This window comes from Pipra filicauda, unplaced genomic scaffold (genome assembly GCF_003945595.2).
Source record: "Pipra filicauda isolate LSUMZ 115617 unplaced genomic scaffold, ASM394559v2 scaffold34_size3990699_pilon, whole genome shotgun sequence".
In the NCBI taxonomy this organism is placed as follows: Eukaryota; Metazoa; Chordata; class Aves; order Passeriformes; family Pipridae; genus Pipra; species Pipra filicauda.
Genome location: NW_024104476.1, coordinates 1,990,947 through 2,013,705, shown reverse-complemented (window position 1 = coordinate 2,013,705; position 22,759 = coordinate 1,990,947). Strand labels below are relative to the sequence as shown.

At 36.5% G+C, this 22,759-nt stretch overlaps 1 protein-coding gene across 3 annotated transcripts in view; it reads right to left on the bottom strand.

Annotated features, from left to right (window-relative positions):
- The window catches only part of NLN (neurolysin), a 61,577-nt gene that overhangs the window by 32,467 nt on the left and 6,351 nt on the right, over positions 1-22,759 (bottom strand). For all 3 annotated transcript variants that reach the window (XM_027732363.2, XM_039384385.1, XM_039384384.1), the window contains 7 exons: positions 16,322-16,578; positions 13,811-13,959; positions 8,354-8,461; positions 5,971-6,073; positions 4,085-4,245; positions 2,574-2,709; positions 145-511 (listed from right to left, as the gene is read on the bottom strand). In XM_027732363.2, the coding sequence (XP_027588164.2) occupies positions 145-511; positions 2,574-2,709; positions 4,085-4,245; positions 5,971-6,073; positions 8,354-8,461; positions 13,811-13,959; positions 16,322-16,578 (1,281 nt within the window). The remainder of the gene's footprint in view (positions 1-144; positions 512-2,573; positions 2,710-4,084; positions 4,246-5,970; positions 6,074-8,353; positions 8,462-13,810; positions 13,960-16,321; positions 16,579-22,759) is intronic.

The window sequence follows — 22,759 nt, the reverse complement described above, 5'->3', positions numbered from 1 at the left end:
TATGGATATTATGGATAACTGACTTAATAGCAGTACTACAAAAGAAAAATTTACAAAGTAGCAATGCTTCATAAACTGAATAGAAGCAAGAACTAAGACAAAATCCATTTTAAACACATAAGTAAAACACTAAATCATAATTACCTGGGGTAAAGATCCAAATAGAACTGCCCTAACATTTCTCCTGTTGATTTATCCTTTACTGCATAAAGAGTAACACTGTCATGCCAAACATGAGCACTTTCTACTTGCTCAAATACAAGTCCCAGCAGCTCCTGGTAAATATTCAGTAAGCCTTCTGTAACAGCCTCAATTGGGAAGTATTCCTTCAGTTTTTCTTGATCTATAGAGTACTTCAGCTCTTCAGTTTTGTTCATATAATAATGAAGATCCCATGCATTGATTCTTCCATCATAATCAAAGTTTCTTTCTTGACACTCCTTTTTCTTCAAATCTAGAATGAATTCTCTTTCTTCTTCAACCAGTGGCTTTAGCTTCTTACTCAAATCATCTGAAAAAAAGATTGCCTTGGAGTCAACTTATACGTTACTATAATGTGTATTCCTATAAAATACACTCAAAACTTTAAGCACATGCTCCAGAAGTGGAAGCTAGAGTGTTCCATTCATTGACCAATTGTCCATTTTCTTGTCCTAGTGAGCCTTAACTGCAGGCATGCTGTGATACAGTACTCCAGTAGCACTACAGTACTAGGGTAGACCTAGGAGAGCTGTGAAGGGGGGTGAATTTAGATTTTTTCAAAGATATCAAAATGGAAAACAACACTAGACACTTTTGCTTGAATCCTTTGATTTTATCTCATGTAATTTCAATTTTCTTAATATATTTCTGCAGCAGCAGCAAAAGACTACAGCTACCATTAGTACCTGCAAGGGCATCACAAAATTCAATACTTCTAGCTAAAGCCTGATAAAAGAACAAGAGACTCAAGAGTTCTTGCTTCCAGACTAGCAAAGTCACTGGGTATTAATCTCTATGGTACAAATACTTTCCAATATACTTTTCTTGGACAAGAAAGCGCCACAGCACTATGAAACACACACATTGAATATAAAATATTTAACCTTACTGAAACTTCCATAAAGTACCTACTGTACTTATTCTCATAAGTATTTCTGGACTATCAGACCCTTTCTTCTTTCTTAAGAATTCAGATGAATGTTCATTGTTGATATCTAGAGTGTAAAATCGAGGAATTGCCACTCCTCTTTCTAGGTAGTCTGTAAGGCACTATATACAATTATGTTACATTTACATGACTGAAATACTTGTATTTCATGACTGAAGCTTGTATTGTGCTAAATTCAGAATGTGTCATAGGAGAGAATGCTCTTCTCCTTAGCTGTAAGATCAGCTTATGAACATTGATTCAAAACATGAACAGATAGGAACAAAGTAGAGCAAAATATACTGTCATGCTTGTAGCTGAAGATATATCAAAAGAACTAAATTAAAGGTGACAATTAATTTGATGAACATTCTCCCTCTGTGAGAATTACCACGAAGCATGATATTTATGAAAAGTATATAATCTCATATGCTTTTACTTTGTAAAGCAACTGCTAGATTTTGAGTGTCAGCTTCAAAACAAATGAAAAAACACAGTATTACAATAACATAGTGGATATAAAAAGAGTCCAAATTACTTTATGCACACCTAAAAAACACCAGGTAATTCAAACATTTAATAACGCAAAATTACCTGTGAGTTGTCAAATATATGGATAATTGGTATGGCCAAATATGCATCTGATCTGAAGGAGCATTTCAGAAGAAATGCAACAGAATTACAGGTGAAAGAAGAAGAGCATTTGAACCTCTTTATTGATGCATAAACCCACTACCAATAAACATACCTTATTTTTGTACTAAATTATTTGCGGGGGGGTTATTTGTATGATACATCAATATACACTCCTAAGTGGTGTTAGGACACGTTAATAAAGGAACACATGCTACTCTGTGGAACTACGTAATTCCAGAAAGTAGAGACTAATTCCATGCAAAAGAGTGGGCCCACTAACGTCAAAAGCATGACTATAAATTCATAAACTGCTCAGTTCAAAATTTTCAAGATACCTCTGTTATCAGATCAAATTCCATTACAAGGCTTTTGAATTCCAGATTTAATCCATCATTCCAGATTTAATTTTTTAATTCAGAAAAAATTGTGTAAAAAACGGGAAAGAAAAGCTGCAACTCTGATGCAGCCTCTTGAACTGATAAAATTGGCTAGGCTGCACATATTACTTTGGTTCTAAATTAGGATAACTGCATTTTGGGGCAGAGAAAGACACAACCACTTGTTTATATCGGCTGTCACAAAGCAGCGATTTTCAGATTTTCGCCTTGTGCTTCCCTGATTTGGAGCAACTGCATTTGTACAGCTACAGTCTAAAAAATACATGTGCCAGAACGGAGGCAGCAGAGAGTTCCTTTTCTAGCTACACTTGATGGATACTGTGACCCAGTTATGTATTTAAAATAATCTTGGCTGAGTAATCATGTTGCCACATCAAATATAAAAGTATTGCTTATAAATGAGAACAAACCTAAGAAGGTTGTTACATTATCTGTGCTCTTTGCAGTGTTTACCTCCAGGACAAAGTTGGCATGTGTATTATAACCAAGAAGCTCTGCTACTTTTGCCCGTAGTGGAAGCAATTGCTGAAGAATTTTTGTGTTCTCCTAAAAAAGAAAGTAGGGAAATTTGTAAAGTGAAACCAGAAAACACATGTTATCAAAACATCTGAATAATATCTGAAATCCTATGAAACAGTAGATATTTTAAATGAAACACTTTAAGATATAAATATAAAAACCCCTAAATTTACCTAGATTATTGGAATTTTTTTTCACAGCATTTGATTGCAGATAGCTAGTATTCTAGTTGATCACAGTCATTACGCTCCCTATTATAATTTATCTGTTTTAATTAATCAAAATGGATACCATTTCCTTTTAGGATACTAACAGTTGTGAAGAATTTAGTTTCTTTATCAATCATTTAACTGTGAAAGGTAACAGTGAAACTGCTGACATCAGGCTTAATTGCTTGTTAGCGATGAAGACAGCTTGTAAATGTATTGTGCCAACATTCAAAACTTGTTTGCAAATTTCCCTCTTTTGCCACTCTGACAATAGCAGTCAGAGAAAGATCTGAAGCCCTGACCTAAATGTGCTGCAGGATCCTTGAGAAGCTGAAAACATAACTGTGTAAACCTCTAGTTCTGGAAAAGTGAGATTTCTTCGGGGGGGGTGGGTGGGGGGTGGAAATCAAACCCTAGATTTGAAGATTGTTCCAAAGTTTAACATCAAGTACCCTTATGTGTGTTGACTGGCAAAGTGTTCAGTTCTCGGTGCCATTTTATCTTATCTTGTATTCATCACATTTCCCAGTACTTCAAGCACAAAAATTCAACTCTGTCACTGTTCTCTAATAAATGGTTGGTACAACTGTCTGAATGACATATTCTCTATTCTTTTCAATTTTTGTACCTACCTAGTTGTGTGGTCTCATCACTATAAATTAACTGTGAAATTATTTCTTCTTTTTATAAAGCAGGTTTCCAAATATTTTTCAGATCATTAAATACATCTTTTATAAAAAACAGGAGGGCTTTTTACATCTAATTAAAATTCTCATCAATATGCAATGTGTTTATTTCACATTTAATCACCTGTATTTTATAATTAAAACCTGTGCTTAAATAACCCCTCTCATTCTGAAAAATCCCAAAATACTATAGAAGCCACAATCAGACATCCTTTTCTGTGAGCAAAGTGTCAGTAAACATGTGCAGAACACTACAAGGAAATCTGACAAAAGATCAAAATCCTATTTCTATTAACAGCACCACTTGAAGATTAAGATATGTACACACACAGAGGCAGATCGTCAACTTCTAAGGTCTCTGGACATCAGAATAAACTGAAGCAAGGAACTTTTAGAGATCATACTGATAAGTTTTAATAATAGCAGAACTCAAATATAACATTCTAATGTCTAGCTCCATTTTTCAATTCTGTCATTGCACTGTAGAACAACCAATACACAACATACCTCTTTGCATCTCGAGTTAAAGGCAAATTCCATTTTTCTCCTTGTTTCTGAAATGCAGCACTTCTTCATAACAGGAAAATAGTGGGGATATTTCAAGGTTACTTTATATTTGTCTTCCTCAGTCTTCTCTAAACTATTAATAAAGTCATCAGGAAGGCCATCTATGGAACAGAATTTAATAAACAGTAATTACCAGAACTACCTACTCCCCTGTTTTTTTAAGACTGTTGCATTTGTTTTGGTGCAATCTATCTTGAAATTAGAAATCTCCACAGAAAAAACACCTTTTTGCAATTTGTTATAGTTTTACACTTTTTTCTTTTTGCCTAGTGAATTTTCCCATACCAACAGCCTCTTGCTACTAAGCTAAGACTTCGTTGTTAGGCTAGCCCGGGCCTTAACGACTGCCCTATTGAAATGCTAAATAACATCGGCACACGAGCTAAATTGTGTAAGGGAAACTCCATTCCCTCGGTAGCCACTGTTGGAGAGGGAAGGGAGGCCTCAGTTGTTTTTTTTTCTCTGGGGATGGCTCTTTAGTTCTTCCCTGACTCAGGGAGTGGTGTGGAGGGGGAGGTTCATTTTTCAGCCGGGTCACTGGCTTCTTCTGGCCCCGAGGGAGGTCCCGGTTCGCCTCCGATTCCTCACGTCCTGCTCTGCCTGGACTTGCCTCGGATTCATCGGAACGCGGATACCACCTGCTAAGAACCGCTGAGGGGAAAGGCGGCCTTTCCTCTCCTCCTTTCCCGTGTCGGCGGCGTTTGCACCCATTGACGAGGAAAGGTATCCCAGCCAGAGCCAGCCTTTGACAGCACGAGCCCACAGGAGGAACCACCCCTTCCCCTTCTCCCTTTCCCCTTCGGCGGTGGCCCGCCTCGCCGGGACGTGCCTGGGACCGACCCGGTTGCCTCCCGCGCCTCGGGCCCTGCAGAGGGGGCGGCACCAGCGCCCGACAGCGCCGCCTGCCGGCCATGGCGGAGCCACTGCGGCCCCCCTTCCTCCGGGTCCAGCAGCGCCCCCTGCTGGCCGCGACACACCGCGGCCCCGCCTCCCGAGGCGCCAGCGCCCCCTGCTGGCCGTGGTTATAACTGCGCCGAAAGGCGGAAAGCACAATTGTTTTCTGTGGAAGTCTGGTTATGGAATTGTTGCTTGTTCTTTTATGTTACACACATATATTTAGTAAAGAGCTGCTATTTTCTTTTCCACACCTTTTCAACTGGAGCCTTTTAATTTTGAAGTTATAATTACTGTCAGAGGGAGGAGTTTGGTTTTTCTCCTATCCCACCCTCTGTAAGCAAACATTTCTGTCTCATTAAACTGAGACACAATTATTTGCTAAAACTTTTTCAAATTCCACCAAGCAAAATAAAATTTGGAAACACTTGCAAGCAAAAGAGAAATACATGTAAGGCTACCAGAATGACATTAAAGAATCTCTAATGTTATTAGAGCATATTTTATGCCATGCCTTTCAAATAATGAATCCCCAAATTTTCTATCACATGCAATTTCTAGCTTAGTTTTTAAATTACTGAATTAGTTAAAATATATTGCAGGGCAAAAAAGCTTTTCCAATACTTACAATGAATGTAATACACAAGGAATTGCTTGGTGGTGGAGAACTGAGAAAAGGAGCAGAGTTAAGTTATGCTAAAAAAGGAGGACCAATGTGATGCAAGGCAAACACTTCAGGAAGCAAAAATCTACGCAGACATTATGAAAACCTGCAAAGGATAACACTAAACTGACTCTGGGGAAGAACTAAAAAGGAAACAGAGAAGACTGGAAAACAGTCAGAATTTCCCTTGATCTTACCATCACTCATGGGGCCAAAACCAGCTACTCAAGTAAAACTGGAAGTTGAAGAAAGCAAGCATACCACTTACCAAGTTCTTCCCTAGGAAATACAAGAAATGTGTTGTCCTCATTCAGGTTTTTGTTAAAGTCTATACACAGCTCATTCAATTTTTTCTTCATTGTCTTTATTTCCTGCATTGAGTATAAACTGAACTTAGTGGAAAAACAAAAATCAAAGTTGGTAATTTCTATCCTCCACATGAATAGTATTTCACTTTTTCCAGCTAGGCTTTCTACTAGCTGACAGTAAACACCAGCAGTGAGCAAATAACACACTGCAGGTAGCATCATACTTCACTCTCCCATCAGCCTCCCTTTTATGTTTCTTTTGACCCCTAGCAATATTGTTGTCAAGGAACCCTGCGTCAGGGCTATCACTCCAACATTCCAAACTCAACCCAGAGGGGACTGGACAGATTAAACACATTCACTGAATAGTTTATGTTCTAACATTCAATTATTTTCTTTTATTTGAAAAGCTAAATTACAATTTTAAGTGTAAAAATACCCACTAAAATAATTGAGAATGAAGGGAGTAAAAATGCATTCAACCTACTGAAAAACACTGCTTTGGAACTGTACAGGTATGGTATGACAAAAAGAACAGAATACCCCCACAGCATAAGACCACTCCAAAACCATTTTTAAAATCTGGATATTCATCCATCTGAAACATTTTCTAATACATCTCATAACAAATTTCTATACCTTACAGTCAAGTTCAAATAAACACAGTAGTTACCAGTAGGAGAATGCATACACAAAAAAAAAACCAACAACAAACCCAACACCTTGCCAAAGACTCCCATCAGCCAATTTTTTTCACCTAAATATAATTCAACTATTGTCTCCTAAGGAATTTCAAAATATCTTTAGAGGCATCAGTTACCCTTGAACTATGAAAATACACACAAAACTGTTCTCACAAACTGAAAGATGTGGATGAAGAATGATTATTTTCTACAAAGGGTAAAGTCTACTCAAGAGTCAGAAATAAAGGTTGTTACATATATATGACTCAGAATTTAAAGAGAATTATGTTGGCATCTGTAGAAGGCTAGAAGATAAGGGGCCTATGGATATGCTTGAAATACCAAGATAGCCATGGAGCCAACCAAGGACTGTTAGTAAGAACAGCCAAGGACTTTTGTTAAAAAGAACAAGATGTGGCTGGAGAAGGGGCCATATAGAATAAGGGCAGCCCTGTTCTGGAACAAACATCCTTGTTCTATCTCCTGAAGATAAGCACAACACAGTACAGCAGAGGCACAGAAACGAGGTGGAGAAGTGGGCATGGACTGTAGCAGGAGGGGGATCAAGACCACCACAGACCTCCAATGCTTTACCCATTTCCAAAAAGGTCTAGAAGAATGCACTATGCATGACGACTAATTCATTCAGAAAGTGCAAAATTTACCTCTAGGGCACGGGAAACTTATCTGTATAAAGTACACCCACCAAGCTCCAGGACTCTGGTCACCTTGTCAGCTGAATTGATGCTGGAGCCCAGATTAGTGATCTCAGTCTCCCTTTCTCCTTTCTCTTTCCCCTTCTTTAATTCATCTCTCTCTCTGTCTTTTCCCTTTCACTCTACCCCTTTATCCAAAACCCACTTATACTTATGCCATATACTTATACTAGGGGGTCAGGGACTAATACCAATTTCCAAGACAAGTCTGTAATTTACTAATAAAACTTTGTAAGCTTTTGTGGACTCTCTGATTTTGTCATTCCTTTCAACCACAAGCATCTACAAGTCTTGGGTGCTCCCTTCTCCTTGAGGATGGGATGCCACAGCATCTCAGATGCTGTCAATTTTACTTCATGATTTTTGGAAGTGACAATTGCTTTCATATGCATGAGTAAATCCTCTCTTAATGGAGCCAAAGTTCTCAGAGTCACTTGTTTCTTCCCTTTAACCTACTTCGATTTTTTTTTCAGGCAAAATGCTAAAATCCTGGATACATTTTACTACAGTGGTCAATAAATGAAATTAAAATAGCTGTGTCTTTGCAACAGTTATACATATTTCTGAAACGAAGTGCAGACTAACTTGTAACATTTTTTGAGAGGTCTCTTTGCTAGGAATCTTATTTAGGCATTCTCGTAATCAGAATATATAACAAAACTCTTCCAGCTAGGCTTCTTTTACTCTCAAAGGCTAAAATGTGATGCATACCACATCTATCCACCGAGTACTACGAGTGTCTAGCAGATTAAAAACCTTAACATTTAAACACCTTAAAGTGACTGAAGTTTAAAGGATGGATCTGGAACTAAGACCGGTTAAGATCAGAGCAGTAATTCAGCAGGTCCAAAAGCATGAAGTTCAAATACACGCTTAGTACAGCTAATCAATCATAATTCAACAGTTTATAACCTTTGCTTTATAAACAAATGGTCCATATTTACATTCAGTACTTCTTTAGGAAGATGGAGTCCATTTCTTTTGCCCACTTGGACTGATTTCTCTAGATATCGCTTTGTTTCAGGCTTTACATTTTCAAGATTGCAGTTTTGCTGAAATGACAGAACAGAATACTTGAATTAACACAGTGTAAGAAACATAACAAACATTAGAAGGGTCTGAACAGAGTTGTTCTTTAGAGCACTGTCATAGTAAAAAAGGACTTCCCCAAAACAGTTACCTTACACAATAGTATTCTTATATCGATGCAGAATGATTTTAAAGTATTTTTTTTTTACCAAGTAACTCAGCACTTTTACATGCTGTCATCATGGCAAGTCCTTTTAGTTTTCACTCCAGTGCACTTCAGCTTTTTCTGTAGAGATAGCATTCTTATACACATTTCAAGAAAATCAGTGGTATAAGGTAATACTGTATGTTATAAGTCAGAGGGATTGAAAAAACTCCCAAACGATTAGATGTGTCACTGAAGATTATCAGATGGCATAATATTTGAGCATATACATCTTTTTTTTTCAGAAACAATCAAGCAGTGACAACAAATAAACAGAATCACAGAATATTCTGAGCTGGACAGGACCCACAAGGATCATCGAGTCCAAATCTTAAGTGAATGGCCCGTGTAGAAATCAAACCGGCAACCTTGGTGGTGTTAGCACCATGTTTTAACCAACTGAGCTAAAAACAATATTTCTATGTTATGCCATTACAAAGACTCTTGAATCACCATTTCCTAAAGCATCAACAATAAGAGACAGGACAGTGTTTGCAACAGAACATGGATCGGTCCTGTGCAAGTCTTCCTTCAAATTGAATACAGCATAACTGTTTAACTCAGAAACTTGCTATTTTGTCCTAAATTGAAAATAATGGTGTACACCTTTTAATTTTATCTTCTCTCATCTAAAAGGAACATTAAAAAAGTTATTAACTTGGTAGAAAGGACATATTGTATTTAAGTTCACATTCAAATATGAAGCTGTTGGAATTAGCTATGACTTGTCTTAATAACCTCTCATCAGTTTACCTACGCACAAATTAATGCTTGACTAGCATCTCTGAAAAGCACAGATGTTGAAACATGCAAATTTTATGAATGAGTCACACAATTGTGTAGAGCTGTCAACTAATGACTTGTCAGTACAGAATACCTCACTTCCTTAAACAGAAAAATTAAGAGACAGGAACGTAGTTGTATTCCAAGAAAAAAAAAAAGTATAAATAAGAACTCTGAAACAGATTTTTCTGTCATTTAAAAATAATCTACACAACAACACAAACAATATCTACTCCTGCCAGTGCCCTGCACATGAGATTAGAAAATTTGTGGAAATTGGTTTCTAGAACCATGAAAGAGTTTAGAATAGTTTAGTTTTGTTTTTACTCTGCGCCTAAAACTCTAATGCATATACCAGTAGTCTACATGCAAGAATTTATAAGTCTGGTAAAACAAAATGACAGTTATTTCACTTTGTGATAAACTAACTTTTCTAAAGCAATAGGTAGACTTAACTTAGTTTACTTACTGTCACAGGAATGATGAATATTATGTGTTTACAGGTAATTTTTATAAGAATCCATATTTTAACGGAAAGATGATCCTACTACTATAGGTCACCACACAGCTAAAGTCAACAACGATTCAACCAGGTGATTGCATGGAGTACCCCTGACTAGACCTATGATTTTTTTGCACCTAGCACCTAGATATCACTTCTGTTTGTTTGTTTTTAAATAACAGGATGTAAATGGTAGAAATCTCTTTTTGGGAGGAAAGTAACTGAAGAAAATCATGACCTCTGTCCTCTCCAACTCAAACCTCATATCTCCATTCTCATTCCCAGTAAATGTGTAAGACAAGTAACACAGAGTATTTCATAACACAAAGATAAAAAAAATGCTATTGCCCTACTCCCTCCAACACTTGAGTCTCCTGTTGTGTTTCTGGCAAATAACACTCTATGAAATTCTGCTGCTTCACGAAGATCTTCATGCTACCAAAAGCACTACATCTAGGAGTGTCAATGCTATAATACTCAGTACAAAAATAATTGTAACAATCAAAATTAAATTCACATATTGTTTTTCCACTGGACAACCCACAATTCCAGGGTTCTTTTTTCTGACCTAAGACTAAGTGTGATGGAAATAGCACAACTTCAAAATGACAGAGGTGAAAAATGCAGACACTGCCACTATATTAACATTTATATTGGGCTAACTGTGCTGCAAGACTCAAAAACAGAAAGGCTGAGGAAAAAAAATTAAGTATGCTAAACTCTACAAAAAGCCAATGCTTTTATTACAGTAACAGTTTAGGACAGAGGATTGTGAAAAGTCTCACTGAGCTATTTAGGCACTATGCTGGATCTTCCAGTCCTTCCATTGGGCCTATGGAACTGTCACGCTCCTGAAAATATCCAGGGCCCAAATCCAGGGCCCAAAAGATTTTAGGTGGAAGAAGGGAATTCACAAACACTAATTTTAAGCCCTTAAAGCCAGTGAATACTGGCTCCTCCTAAAGCTAAAACAGATGAAGATTCTTTTGGGCAAAAAGAGAAGAAAAACTAAGTGTTCTTCATCTTTCTCTTGATGACTATACATTTCTCCATACACTTCAACACTAATTAGGCTTTGTGAAGTTTATCTGCATCACAGATATGCTTAAGGTAAGAATGATACACATTCAAAAAGACGTCTCAGGTCTCTATGGATAAGCAAGCCTATAAACCTTCACAAGCACAGGAACCAAGGGTGTTCTGGGGCCATCTCTGAACTTTGGTCTGATCAAGATGGTCTTCATCACCTGGATTTTCTCTGATGAACAATTTCCGCAATAGAAATACTAATTTTGAGTATACTGCACACATGAAAGGTTGGAACTCTCCAGAAGTTTTAGAATTGTCGTGTTTGATGATTTTATATACCATTTCATACTTCTTTTGGACAACCATGTTACATTTTTCCAGGAAGAAATCTTCAGGCAGAGTAAGAAACAAAACCTACCTGCAATTCCATGAACAAAGCCTGCAGCAGCTGTTTACAACAGGCTGTTTCCCGAGGGCATGTGGGTGGAGAAGACTGGCAACATTCTTAAGCATGCCTCTGCTAGTCAGCATGTGCAGATATCAGGAGTAATAAAATTTAAAATGATACTTTCACTACCAAATTCACTTTTACTCCAAGTTTCAAACCTCGTTTTCCAACGAATAAGATCTGAAGCATATTCAACAATATGATTTTATGCAGGAATTTTTTCCCTTAATGTGTCAGGAAAAGAAAGAGACTGCATTATTTTAATATTTTCTCAAATTAAATACAAAACCCTCAATCATTTTTCCTCGATCAATAGTTCTTAAATAAAGCATAATCTAAAAAGAATACTAAACAGTTGTTAGCTTGTAAAAGTTTAGCCCTCATTAAGGGGAGCAAAAACATTCAGGATATCACTGTGATCAAGCAGATTTACTAGTCTCCTAGTGGACTGTGTTACAAAGAAAAGGGAAGTGTGAGGGCCCTCATTCTCCTCATCTCATTTTAATCTGGCCACGGTGCAGGACTGAATTCATCTACCTGAACTATTAAATCCCCAGTGAGGCCATGAAAAACTTGATTTCATGAAAATGTTTTACTGCCTTATTTGAACTGATAAATTAATTTCAGCAGAAGTCTGAAGTCTGTTTTTCGAAGTTCTTTTTTCATGTGTTTTTTTTTATGTGTTCCTGGAGCCTGACTTTTTAACTAGGAGATTCTAACAGGAGAAGGCATTAGAAATTCAGCAAAAATTAACAAAAAATGTATCATTTGGAAATAGCAAGATTTCACCAGTCTGGCATTATTGGCAATTTCACAGTTGTGCTACGGCAAAACTGCTACTACTTTAACAGTTATTATGAAGCTGATATACGCTCAGAGGTTGCATCTCTGGAAAATTAATACTAAAACATGCTTGCACGCTGCAGTTAAGCCAAGAAAAATGTCTAAAAATACTGAATGGAGATTTAATCAGCAATTCTAAGTGTCATAAAGGCCAAATATTGTTGCAAAGGTAAATGACAGGAAAACACCAAATGAAAGAGTTAAAAAAATTTAAGGAAGTAGTAGTAGCAAGTAACAGTAATCAGTTTTCACTAACTACTGTCAGATATCCTTGTAAATTAAAAATAGATAGATTCGGAGATATCGCAGATCTGCCCTAAATGTACTTGCATATATTATACTGGATGTTGGGGAAAACCACAGCAAATAATAAATACATATCAAACCATTTAATTACTAGCCACAGAGCAGGGGAAGAAGAAAAAAATCAACATAAAGCACTATCTGCCAACACACAACTGAATGGGGCTATTATATACCTGTACAAACACATAAACAATACCCAGCTAGAGGAGAACATTTGAAAGGTTCTCTGGAAAACACAGCAAAAGAAGACAATGGTATTGGAAGGCACTTTAATAAGGCACTGCAAGCATTATTCTGGTTCTCAGTCAACACTGCAAAAAGCACAAACAACAACTCCAAGAAGCAGGGGCTCCAGTGTCTTATTAGCATTACGAGAAGGTTAAAAATTAGTGGGGTTTGAAAGGGAAGATTCACATGTAAACCATAGGAAAAAAATTATTTTAGTTTTCATATTTGATAGCTTCCTTGTATTACCCTTAAATCAGACATTTTTGGAAAATTATTACTAAATGTCACTAGATTTGAACAAAACCAAATATTCTTCCCATTAGAGCTACAAAATAATTAGTACAAATGAAGAATACAAGATACCTAAGGGTGCTGAATTAGAAGAGAAGCTAAACAGAAAAACAAAAGGGATAGAAACTAGTTCAACAGGAAAAGCGTTTTTTGACATAGTTTTATTTTGTGGTCAAAGCAACTGATGAGCAAAAGTATATAGTGTAACTGTCTATAATGAGCAGGTCAAAAGAGGTAATTTCAGAGGTCACTCCAAGTTATATGTTCTCATTAATCTTCATAACTTAAAACAACTTCTAAATTTAAAATTCTTAACTATTTCAATACAGTGTAAGTTTGGACACAAATTGAAAAACAGTATAAGCCAACGTAAATACAGTACTGTATTGCCTCTTCCTTCCCTCTTGGAATGAGTTCAGGGAGCTCAGCCAACAGAAAACAAAAAAATGCTTCTCCTGATAGGTTTCCTTCTGTTAGTTTAGCTTCCAGCTTAACCAGCTCATTGGAAGACTAAAGATAAAATGAAGAAAAGGATACAGAGACCTAGATATGGCCTGCAAAGAGTGGAAGCACCAAGGTAGATTGTTTTCTGTTGTAGAGCTGTGTCCCACTGGAAAGATTTGATTGGCATAGACAGAGAGGAAATACAGAGTGATTTTGAAAAGCACTGTGTATAAGAACAAATTTTAGATACATTTAGATACATAACAAGTTGTGCAGACATCACCATGATTTACCTGTAAATAAACAATCTTCTGAAACACATCTTCTCTCATGCTCATCTCCACATCGAAATTAGAAAGCTTTTTGTCAGCTTCTGTACTTGCTAAGCGTACCTCTTTGTCAGGTGAAATGTGCTGGGGAAAATCCAACATGCTTCTTTCCACTGTTTAAATAAGAAGCAATGAACACAGAAGGTTAGACATGCCTTAAGGATAAGGAACTTTCCCCCTTCTGACATTTACAGAAGACATAAGAAACAAATATCCAAAGCAACTTGATGCTTCAGATCAGGCTTGAAGCAAATAGTTATTACATATAAAGTAAAAACGAATAGGCAAAAGGACAAAACCACACACCATAGTATAGAGAAGCTATCTATTACCCAAGCCTAATTATCTCATTGTCTTCCACAAAATCAACTGAAAGGTGTATAAATATGATACAAATAGTTCATCTTCCAGAAGTCATGTAAGTGAAGACTGACATTGTTTCATAGCTGGCACAGATGCTTCCACGTTAGCACCTAAAGTCAAAAGCTCTGAATCTTTCAAACATGCCCATCTGTCCTGAAGTTATTTTTATATTGTTATGAGCTCAGTGTCAAATCCCCATGTACTGCACTCTTCTGTGTTTAAGGTAAACACAGAAGATACTATGTATTCTGAACTTTTAGAAATTAGAAGCTGAGTAATATTACTTTTATAGAATATACTTTTGAGATTACATAAATCCTTGCTTATTAAAGTATTATTACATCTTATAATGAGATTGAATAGAAATCCTGAAGTAGAAATCAATTCACTTAATTAAAAATCAGTTATAATGTCTCTACCATTTACCTCTCCAAAACTACATTTTAGAGTAACAACATTTTAGCAACACCATTTTAGCCTGATTTAAAGCTTTGTAATTTTATGTAATGTGCAGTTGTTTTATCAAGTCCTGAGATACTCTCAGCCCTTCAGAAATCTCTGGAATGCAAACATGGGCATATGGTTCTTCTTGAAGTCCATAGGAAACTTTCCCCTCCACATCCTGCCCTCATGCCAAAATGTTTAAAAATGATAAGGTGAGTTTAGGCAGTTTTCAACTGACTTGTAAGGCCTGTTGTCATCTCTGGTTTTTGGGATAATAATTTCCAATTACTAGGGCAGGCCTTTCATGTGGAAGGAACACACTGGCTTTAAATTCTAAGGTTCTAATGGAAGTCTTGCTGTGGTAATACTTATTATATGCCATGGGCTATTTCACAGTAAGTCATGATAATGTCACATATAGCTTTGAAGATTAGCATTAAAAACTGAAATGTGACCCATTACGGCAATAGCATGTAGTGAAAAAAGTATATTTTGGATCCACTCTTAGTGGCTACGCTGAGAAGCTGATAGCCATTATTTTCCACGTCAAACAAGTGTTTCCTTCTAATTTAATTTAAAGAAGAGAGTTTTACGCCTTGGTGAAGAGGCTTACAAAAATTATACCAAATACATTGGTACAATTAAAACTGAATCTGGCAGGAAGTTGTCTGAATGAAGATTACTCAGTCTTTCTGCCAGCATAAATTCCAGCCAGTTCACTGTATGTGCCTAAACTGCAATTTTAAGTATGTGAAAGCCAGACTAATATTACAGTACAATAATTTGAGCTGCAGGCTGATCTTGCTTGCTAGTCAAAGCTTTTCCTCCAAGCCAAGGCTGCTGTTTTCAGCACTTCTGTGGCTACTGCAGATTTTTTAGAGTATTCAAAAGAACTTGACATTTATTACACTCTCTGCTTTGTAAGTAATGCAGCCACCATCTGACAGGTTTTTCAAAACAAAGCCACTCAAGACAGGGTTCATATTTTTCCCACTCCTCTGACTGACAATTATTAACAAATTACCTCTATAACCTGTTTTGACCATCAAACTCCATCCATACACTGACATGTCTGGATAACTCAGTCAGAACAATCTAGATATGAGTGCATGATGAACCTCTCCCCAGATTCTACAAGGCCTTGCAAGCCATAATACAAAGGTATGCAAGTAAAACAGTCTTCTTTCAATAATGCATTCAAAAATTCCTTCATTCTCAACCATCACATTTTCTCCACTAGCGGTTTACCAACCTTTCCATTGCTCCATTTGACTCGCTTGTCTCAGATTCTGCAGTGTCTGACAAAAAGCACTGCTTACCAGGTTTAATGTATTACACATACCAAAGACACTGCACACTGTCCCCTGCACAGAGTTGGAAAAGAAATCAGGGGACCAATGCAGTTCTCTGCATGTGTCAAAGACATCAACAGCACAGTTTAGTCAATCCTTGTTTTATCTCTAGAATAAAGGAGTAGAACTTTGTAGCTGATCATGTTACATATTGCTGAGAGGTCCTGAAAGATCATTATGACCAGAGGACTCTTGACAGGCCTCTACACAATAACAGTAGGGATCAAAATTGTAAGCAATTACTATTTTTTCTCAATGTTTCTTTATGTGCAGATGGAATGCCCTGTAGAAAGAATCACAAAAAATATACACTAACCTGCGTATTCCACTTCTATGTCTGCCAAAGCCCGTACAGTATTTTCATGTGTTACTTCTTCAATATCAAGCATCCCGACTCTGTCATAGACATGCTTTGTCTTCCTGATAAGTTCTTCTGTTCGTGTTCTAATTTCCTCTGGTGACAGGTCCCATCTCAAAAGGTTTCGGCCTGATGCTATGTATGAAGAAGCCTTAAGCTGGCTAGTAATTTCTGTTCCTAATGTCATCCTCAACACACGCAGTGGCCCAATGGACCTAGAAGTATAAAATTGATCTTTGCATAGCAAGGTTCTAGTTCAAGAGATAGTGTACAGTAAACATTAAAAAACCCAGCATCAGCATATTTTTAAAAGCAAGAACAAAGTCCTTTTTAGAGCCATAGTTTGTCCAGTAAGCTGTTACTTTTATGAATTAAGTGTAATTTTAAATAAATCTGCCTTCTATCTTTACCATTTAGGGTATGACTAAGTGCAAACAGGGACAAAACCTTTGCTATTGACCAAACTATACAGATTACGCTACTACTAACCCTTCTAAGAAAAAGAGAATTGCAGTTACTGAAACTTCACAGATAGTACTTGTATTTTTGAAGTAAGGAATAAAACCCACATATTGATTTGCAGATGATGAACAAGAAGACTGCAAAGATGCACAACATAAGACATAAAACATATCACTTGATCATGTTCATTATGGCAAATAATTTTACATTTATACAGGATGTCTGCAACATAATCAACATGGAAAGAAAACTTCTAGTTGTTACTCACTTGCAAATGTATTCCTTTAATTGTTGTGGATTTTAAATAGATGGTTTCACTCTTTTGCCAGAAGAGGTATATATGTTTACTGCTTACTGGAATTTATGCACTATTAAACCTGATTATATAAATCAACTGTATTTCAGCTTTAGCTAGGAGAAAGATTTACATACGCAACCGATCTTAATGCGCTAGGCAATCAATGGCTTTGATAGTATTAAAAAAGTGACTTGCAGCAATGAACCCAAACATGTTAAGAAGAAACTGGTTTCAGAAATAAAAGCTTCTACCTTTCCACTGCAACAAACCAACACTCAACTTAGTTGTACAAAGGAGAAGGATATAGAATCAGGCAACTGACTGAAGTGGGGCTAACAGAAACCCACAGAGCCAACAAGGTGTCCACCCAGTGACTACATCAGTAGCTCAGTTATATAAGAAGTAGTTGCTGAGGAAGATAATAATTTGATTATAATTAAAAGACAGCCTGCATTCGAGTAAAACTTGCTGCAGTGCTTACTATCACAGGAAGATCACAAGAGCATCACATGAGAATCTCTGCCTGTCAGAGACTTACTGTCTTCCTATTTCAGCCACATAATTAAAAAAAAAAATCTTATGTTGTTATATAATATTGACAACTTAAAATTTTCAGCCATAACTAAAGAAACACACAGAGAGCTTCCTACAAAAAGAGATGCTCAATTAACACTGTTTTTACATTAAGTAACTTTTTCTCTTAATGCTAGCCACTGTATCTGTACTGATTTTATTGTGAAATCTGACTGGTATGTCCATAAGTGCATGAACAGGTTCTGGCATACAGTGCAGAGAGCAAGAAGGATAGGCAATTTTTGACTGAAGGAATAACAAAGCAGAAGACTGAAATGCCAATAAACTAAAAAGGGCTGCACACATGGCTTCTGTTTGAAGGGAAGACGTTTTGTTAAAAAAGGGAATTTCTGTAGAAATAGCTTAGACAAAATTATTTTTATGCAAGACAAAACCAAAAGACAACATTTCTATCTACACTTCAAGTTGAAATTTTATTTTCCTTATTCTTCAAATCCTTCCATAGCAATGTAAGCAAATTGCTTACTCTTCCTTTCTACTGGGAGAAAGAAACATCAATGTCCAGAAATACTGATGATTTCACTTAGAAAGTGAAGTCTGAACACAGAACATTTGTTCCACCTCTGTTCTTTCTCTCTGATACCAACTGACTTCTGTCATTAATGCCTTAGTTGCTTCTCCACTGGACTACTGACACTTGGAATCTCAGAAGTCTACAATGAAGCTGTTCTCATGAAAGCAAAAGGTTAAGTATTAGCATACTCAGAACGCATTAGTTTCCCATCTCCAAAACCCACTGAACTCTACCTTAAATCTACAAATCCATTAAAGAACACTACTTCATTAAGTCACAAACAGATTCCCACTGGACTGCCCTATGTCTAGTTTTTCACACATTGCTAGCACAGCTCTAGTACAGCCTCTTGGAAGCTGAAGGGGAACCTCCTCAAAAATAGTTCAAGGCTCTGAATTCTATCCCACACCACCCACCCCAAAGAACATCAGGAAAAATACACACTGTTCTGAATTAAGGTCAAAATAAAAGAGTTAAAGGAAAACAACAGCCTGAACAACACGAAAGTATGTTAAAGTGCAAGATATTAAACAGATGCTCTTTTTTAAAGGGAACCTACGGCTTTCTGTCATTCAGTATCTTCACCTAGATGCGTAGAAAACAGAGCCCTGTCGTCAATGACCAATTACATATTATCAAAACCAAACACTATAACAGGCACAGGACCGACGGATTACATTCATTGCAGCCTGTCCAACTAGATTCATTAATAATTAAAGTTGGACTGAGTTCATAAACTTGAATGCAGGGTCCCTAATTACTGCACAGCACTATTTTTAAATTTGACTTAAAATTGATTTTTTTAGTATATTGTCGCATTGAGACATACACATATAAATTTGACAGCTGTATAAATTGTCGCCATAAATCCCAACAAGTTGTTGTCTGCCTGTTGGAAACAAGAAAACACAGATCAACCCAGTTTTGAAATGCCAATACCTTGTCTCCTGCTGATAGGATGAAGCAGTCATTTATGTATATTATTTTTAATAATAATAATAGGCAGTACAAACTCAGAAAGACCTCCAAGTTTTTCTAACTGGCCAAATGACAATGGGCCTTCAAAAACTGTAATATAACATCTCATATAACACCAGTCACTACATGTCATTCTTCAAATAACCTTTTACACACATGTTGGTACTGGCTACCAGTCAATCAGATGTCCTTGTACTAAAGACCAAATTAACTGACATCAGATTAATGGAAACAGCGTGCAAGTAAATATATATGCACAGGTGAAATTTTGGCCATTTCTTTCACGGATTAGTATTTTGAATTATTTATCCATATAAAACTATAAAGAAATAAATTCCCAAAACTTCATGTACCACACTGCAATAAAATTGATTATTTACTAACTTTACCTTATTTGTTCAAGAAAGAAACAAATAAACAATGACAAGATTAAATTCTATAAATAGACTACAAAGAAACAAGAAAGAAGAATATAGCTATAGTAGTAGGATGTTCAAAAACGCTCTGCAGTTACATTTGTCATGTTATTAGAGAGAAAATACTAAATTGTATCACTGAGGGAATCTTTAACTTCCCAGATATAAACTGGAAAATAAATTCTATTAATAATGGTAGGAACCAGATGGTTTTCTTCAAATACTGAATGAAGAGGACGGAATTATTATTTTAGGCTTGCTTTTGGTAAACAGCAGTAACATTAGGGAAGAGACAACTACTGCTTAGACTGAGCAATCAGAAGTTGATTCATTTTAAATTAGATGGAAGGATGTGTGCCTTGCATTGACTGCTGCTAATGCCTGAACTGTAAAATTCAAACTGTTTCAGCTACCATGCTCAGTTTTCTGTGGTGCACTGTAGAGCACTAGATAGATGTAAACAAGTCGGGGTTAAGGATAAGGTTCACGTCCAGCAACAGTATTGCCTTAAGACATTCTTCTGTCAGTGTTCCACCCTCTGTTGCTCATTTGTGTCCTACACCACTCCATCAATGGCAGCAGCATAACTGTTGTTAGGGTCCTACTTTGAAAAGATTCAAGACAGCATACAGGTGAAAATAGAGCAGACCAAAAAAATTCAGGGAGGACAGCTTTTTTTGAGCTAATCAGTCCCATCACCTATTTGATGTATGACTTCAAAACAACTGTGTTGGCCTAAATGAAAGCTAAAAAGTGTCAGCAGCCACTTAAGCCTGCACTAGTGCTAGAAGCACACATGAAATGCATGAACTTAGTCTAGCAAAAAGAGTCTCCAGATGATTGCTCTCATTAAGCATATACGATGTAAATGTCCAGAAGTTTAAAGAGCTATTGATGCTAAAAGGCAATACTGACAAAGAAGAAATTCGAATAAATTGGTCAGGAATACATGTAAGCTGGAATTGCAAGACATTTGTAAGCATCAGGGCAGTGAGATTCTGAAACAGATGCCAAATAAGCACCAGCAAATGAAAACATCTCTATTTATAACATGGTGCTTGACCAATTAATAAAATGCATAATGTTACTTGGTTACCTAAGATAGCATGAGACTAGATCATCCCAAATGCCCTTCCAGTCCCTATGTTCCTCTGAGGTCCTTCAAAATTAACGCACCTTTATTTATATTGCATTTTTATAATAAATATGTAACTGGCCTCTGCAACTCGCACTGGCCTTTTTCTGAGGTGAATACTATGGCATCTAATACTGTCACTGGAATGACATACAGGGCAGACTATATATTATGCATTTGCATATATATATTATGCATTTGTGCACTGCTTCATCCATTTATGAGAACATTGGGAAGAAAGGCACACAAAGTTTGGTTTGGACTTTCAGCTAAAACAAAGATTATAACAGAGGCAGCTGTTTTCACAAATTATGGTATTAATCTGCCAATCCCAAAAGCAGTAAGAATGGTATTTTTTACAAAAGCAGAGTAAGTTGAATAACACTGAAAAACTTAGTAGCTACATCTAAAAGAGGTTTTTAAAGAACAAAGCCAAGCCTCTAAGTTACAGACTGCAATCTGCAGAATGTCAGGTAATTTCTTTTAGCAACAAATCTACAATTTGATTACTTGATGCCTCTGGAAAACATAAATTTGATTTGATTTTAGAAAGGGGAAGAACCTCTAAAATACTCTATTGAAGCAATACAAACAACGCAATTGAATTTACAGACTTGATTTTTAACTTGTCTTAAATATATTAAACATTTATGTAAGTCTGGTTTTGCTTACAAACATTTTCCGTGACTGAAATATGCCAAGCAAGCTTTTTTTGGCATGTTCCATTAACACTACTAAAATAAAACACAAAAGCCACGATCTTTGAAGAAGCATCAGTGAGGGGTAGCACCAGTTTTAAAAAATACAAACACAAAAACCTGCAAGCTTGTCCACAACATGCTCCTACTAATGATAATCACTGTATAATATGGTCAAGATTAAGCCTGTTGTCTCATCTAACCAATGGACATCCAAGACTTCTGTAATGGCACTTTCAGTTTTCAAATTAATCTTCACCTAAATAGTATTAGTAGCAATGACAAGTATAATTTTACAGAGTAAAGTGAACAAATGAACAAACATATTTCTGAGAAAAATATATACAGACAAATTTATTGTACTTGCAAACAGATGTGACAGTTCCATGTAGCCAGACAAAAATCAGAGTACATCGGTCTCATGTAGGATGGAAAACTATATTCTCTACTGACAAAACACCTGAGACAACAGCTTCAGAAATGAAGTGGGAGCCAAGATTGTAATAAGAAGAGAGAGAGAGAGAAAGCCAGAGGTGTGGGGGTGGTGCAGCAAATTCAGATACTTTAGTCACTGAGTTCTTTAATACTCTAATGGCAAATAAATACAATTAGGTTTTTCTTGTTGCACCTTATGTATACCTTCAGGGGACATTCCTATGGACAGCTGCTCTTACTAACACAATGAACACCTCTTTCAATTAGTAACTTACGGTATGAAATATGTTGCCAGTTTAAAATTAAGAACATTATTTTGGTCTTTTTGTCCTTTTAAACAGCATATCTTAAATAACACTTCCATGTCTTACAGGCTGCAGGAGAGCCAGTACTGCTTGCTGGAAACCAGCACCGTGCATGTGAAGATTGTATTCTCCTCTACAGGCAATCAACATCCACGGGGGCTCAATGTTTTCACTCCACCTAGCGGCCTCACCGAAAAAAAACCCAAAACAACAAAACACTAGACACGCCCTATTAAAGCAATATAAAAGATGACACTTTGCCTCAGGACAAATTATTTAGTACTTGAACAATATGCCACATGTTGGCATTTCCGTGAAAGTCAGACTGAAGTGCTAGCAAACATATATAAATGACAGCAGACAGGGATGGTTTTAACAAAGCTTTTTAACAGTCAAGCCTCACGTGAAATGGAATATTTTTTTAAAATTTAAATTAAGAAGTTAAAAAGCACTTTAAAAACAAACCACAATGGGTATTCAACAGCATCTAATATAATGTACGTTATAGTTGGTCTAGGTTCTCAGGATGGATTTTAAGAAAAATTTAACAGGCTAAAATAT